Here is a 3,402-nt window from a genome sequence, read left to right as displayed (position 1 = left end):
ACGGCGGTACCAACGGCGGAACGAACGGCGGTACCAACAGAGGAACCAACGGCGCAGGCATCAACGGCGGCGGCGCTGGTAATGGAAAGCCTTAGATGCTCTGCTGACCACGCAGCGCCTCTGATTGTCTTGCTGAATCGTCACCTGCGCCTCGTATCTAGTTGTCTGGTGAAGTGTCACCTGCGCCAAGTCTCTGATTGTTTTAAAAACTCGTCACCTCCGCTATGTTTTCAAAATTCGATTATGTCGCGTCACAAAAGTCCCGAATGCAGTCCGTGTACACTCTTCATGCATGTCAGAACATGTACAACTTGCCTGACGATTGTCTTTCTTGACTTGAGACGTCTTCGCCATGTTGTCCGATAGATTGGCAAGAGGAGACGTTGGTTGCAGTGGGGCAACACAAGACTGTAGAACGTACCCTAAGGACTGACTCTTTGCGCATACGCTGATCTCCCGACAGGTGCCCACGTGACAAAACCGCACTGTTCCGCTTCCTGCTCGCATTGAGGGAGTGCAGTCACCTCGGTACCTTCGGACAGATGAAGGCGTGATGTAGAGAGAGGGTCACTGCTGAGCGACCAGTGGGCAGCAGCAGAAAGTGATCCCGCTTGCCCTCTGGAAGTCAAGAAGCGCACATTGTCCCATGAGCCGTGGGTATGGACTCCCGAGGTGGATCTAGACTAAGCACAGGTGACAGCCGAAGAAGTTCGCACCCAGGTCGAGACCGTCTTCAACAAGAAAGACTAGCGGAGAGGAGAATGAGCGCGTTTGCTATCGACACTCGGAACGACCCAAGCGATCCCTCTGGTGGTGGCAACACTGGCTCTGGCTGAGCTAGTTCTGAAGCGAAAGGCCACGGCAGCGTCGGCGGCGAAAGCACTCGTCGGCAGAGCAGCGAACGCTTTGGTGATTCCAGCCATAGCTCTATCAGAGCGGGCACTAGCGGCAACACTGATCCTGGCGCTGAGCATTGGAGACCCTATGTATCACGTGTCTTCTCTACAGATCAATGAAATCGTCTCATGTCAGCCGCGCCGATTGTCTGTACATCCCTTCTCGCCAAGATGTCGGGGGATGACTCATCGCAACGCTTCGCAACGCAGGCTGTATGTCGCTTGCCTTCAGTGGCTGAACAATGATTCGCTGAATGAAAATTGACTGTTCTCGTTACACCCGTCCTTCTGCTGTGTAACCGATTCGCTCATAAAGCGATCAGCAATCGAAGAACTCCTCTCGCTGATAGCGAGGACCACGCGGAATTTGGGAGCGGTAGCTGGCTGGGTTGGTATGGCGGGCAGCAAGCGCCTAGTAGGCGAATCGAATCGCCGTATGCGCTCTGTGAAACTCTCACTGATGGATCAGTCCTGCTGAGCAGACCAACGAACGAGTCCCTCCTTGCTTGCTCGGTTAACAGGCGAATCTTAGAGAAGAGGAACAGTACTAGTGCAGTGACCGAGAGACCAAAGGACCGGCGTGACCAGCTTTTCGCGCATGCAGCAGCACCATTGCATGATTTCCTCGCGATACCCGATGAGCCTGAAGCTCTGTCCTGTACTGCTTCAGTGGCAGATCGGTATGCAGATGGACCCGCAGACGAGCTCACTCAGCTCACACTCGCGCACTGCAGCTTCCCGCTGATCGCTTTGGTTTGGCGGAACGCATACGCCGAGGCGGGAAGCGGACAATCACCCAGAAAGTATGTCGCTGCTGAGCGACGAGGGATGACGACGCTCGGTTCAAGCCGAGGGACCCTCCTCTTCGCAACTTTTCGCGACAAGCGCACCTATTTCCGGTAGACTTGGCGGATCCTCAGCATTGTTACCTCACTTGACCTCGAGGTGAGCTCATTCTTGCACACTACTAAGGGTCTGCCTCAGCTCGGCTGAGCGTTCTACCGAGACGATTTGCGGCTCCGACGGGGTGAGCAAGCCTCTACGCGAGAGGGTCGCGGAAATGCTTCGCTTCTGTCATGCGGAGAAAGTCGCAGAGAAATTCCCGCCGGAATCCCTTAGGCCCGACGGTTCCATGATCGATTCTCCAGAAGATGTGGTAATTCGGCTAATGGCTCGCCTTTTGCGCCTTGCACCGGGTGCAACCCATGAATGTTTGTTTGCAATGACGAACATCGCCTCTGAGCTCGCTTGCGCAGGGGCCAAGCCATACTTAGACTACTGCCCTCGTGCGCCTGCCCCGCCTTTACGGAGACCAATTTAACCCCGCTATCTTTCCTTGCCTCGACTCCGATCGCTTAATCTGCAGAGCCCGCTGGTCCGTCGCTCTCATTCCATCGCTCTCCCTCAAAGAAGGTTCGATCCTGCCTTCGCTAGCTAAAGCAGCCTATACTACGCACCTTTACGCAAAGCGCTAGCTTCGCGATCGAACGACCTCCTCAGCTATCATCTTTCCTTTCGCTTATGGCAGTCGAAACCTTCAGCTGCAAGCTCCCCAGTGGTTCAGGTTCTGGAAGACTCGGTTGAATCACCATGATTCCGCCAAGGGAATCTCGCTTCAATGGTCGAATGTAGCCTCGTGCTCGGTCATGGCGGTCCGAGATCATGGGTGCTACCTGGAAGCGATGATTGTGATACTCTTGCTTTGGAGAAAGCCAACCCATCGTCGCGCGGCGTCAGCAAGCAATTCCGCACCCTACCGACTGGGGATTGGCAGGCAGCTGTAGAGGGAGGGCTAGGAGAACCGCACGATCGCGTTGACGGCCTTTCAGTATACCCAAGACTTGCCAGAAGGATGACGGCAGTCAGCACAGGATCAGTGTGCGAGGCAATGCGGATTCAATCGTCCACTCGGTTGCATGTACTCGATCGAGAGTATGCAGGCAAAGAAGGGCGCGTGTGAATGCCAGCATCCTGCGAGAACTCTCCTTTGGAGAACGTAGACCACGACAGTGAGTGTGTTGCCTTCACCTTCACGGACCCTTGGTGTGCTCATAGGGACTCGTAGTATCAAAGCATGGAACCTGAGACCGAGAGGTACATAAGAGGACGGTTGAGGGACATACTCACCCTCCCAGATTTCCTCAACCCGCCCAACATCTTCTGCCTCCTCCGGCAACCTCCTCCGCCCTGCACTACTCTGCAGCAACATGAAGTTGCCTCTCATCACACCCGCCCTGGTCGCCGTGGCTCTGACCTTGGCCTCGACCTCAGCCAGGCCCGTCGACACGGATGCCCTTGAGGCCAGGTCCGACCTCAGCCCTCGAGGTGGCGTCGAAGCCGGTATCGCAGTGGACTGGCAGCCTGACGGAAAGCCTGATGACAAGCCAAAAGAGCCTGAGTGGAATCCCACTCCTTGGAAGCCCACTGACAAGCCGAAGGAGCCTTGGAAGCCCGAGTCTTGGAAGCCAGAGGAGCCCAAATGGACACCTACTTCGAAGCCTTGGAA

General features: G+C 55.6%; 2 protein-coding genes across 2 annotated transcripts in view; both read right to left on the bottom strand.

The window, feature by feature from the left end:
• Window positions 1-158: 158 nt before the first annotated feature.
• BCV69DRAFT_158847 (hypothetical protein) lies at window positions 159-626 on the bottom strand. The gene has a single exon (XM_025489412.1). The coding sequence runs from the start codon at window positions 505-507 to the stop codon at window positions 223-225; it is 285 nt and encodes a 94-aa protein (XP_025349058.1). The 5' UTR covers window positions 508-626; the 3' UTR covers window positions 159-222.
• A 1,867-nt stretch (window positions 627-2,493) lies between these two features.
• Window positions 2,494-3,402, bottom strand: part of BCV69DRAFT_158978 (hypothetical protein) — a 2,834-nt gene continuing 1,925 nt past the window's right edge. The window contains exon 3 of the mRNA XM_025489413.1: window positions 2,494-3,402. This exon is cut by the window's right edge and continues 8 nt beyond it. Within this exon, the coding sequence (XP_025349057.1) occupies window positions 2,770-3,402 (633 nt within the window). The 3' untranslated portion in view covers window positions 2,494-2,769.

Source organism: Pseudomicrostroma glucosiphilum, assembly GCF_003144135.1.
Source record: "Pseudomicrostroma glucosiphilum strain MCA 4718 unplaced genomic scaffold BCV69scaffold_4, whole genome shotgun sequence".
Classification (NCBI taxonomy): domain Eukaryota; kingdom Fungi; phylum Basidiomycota; class Exobasidiomycetes; order Microstromatales; family Microstromataceae; genus Microstroma; species Microstroma glucosiphilum.
The sequence above is the reverse complement of the archived record's forward strand: the minus strand, read 5'-3'. Positions and strand labels throughout refer to the sequence as shown.

Bases quoted from the DNA above. Each gene is read 5' to 3' on its own strand.
- BCV69DRAFT_158847 (XM_025489412.1), bottom strand. From the start codon at position 507: ATGCGAGCAGGAAGCGGAACAGTGCGGTTTTGTCACGTGGGCACCTGT.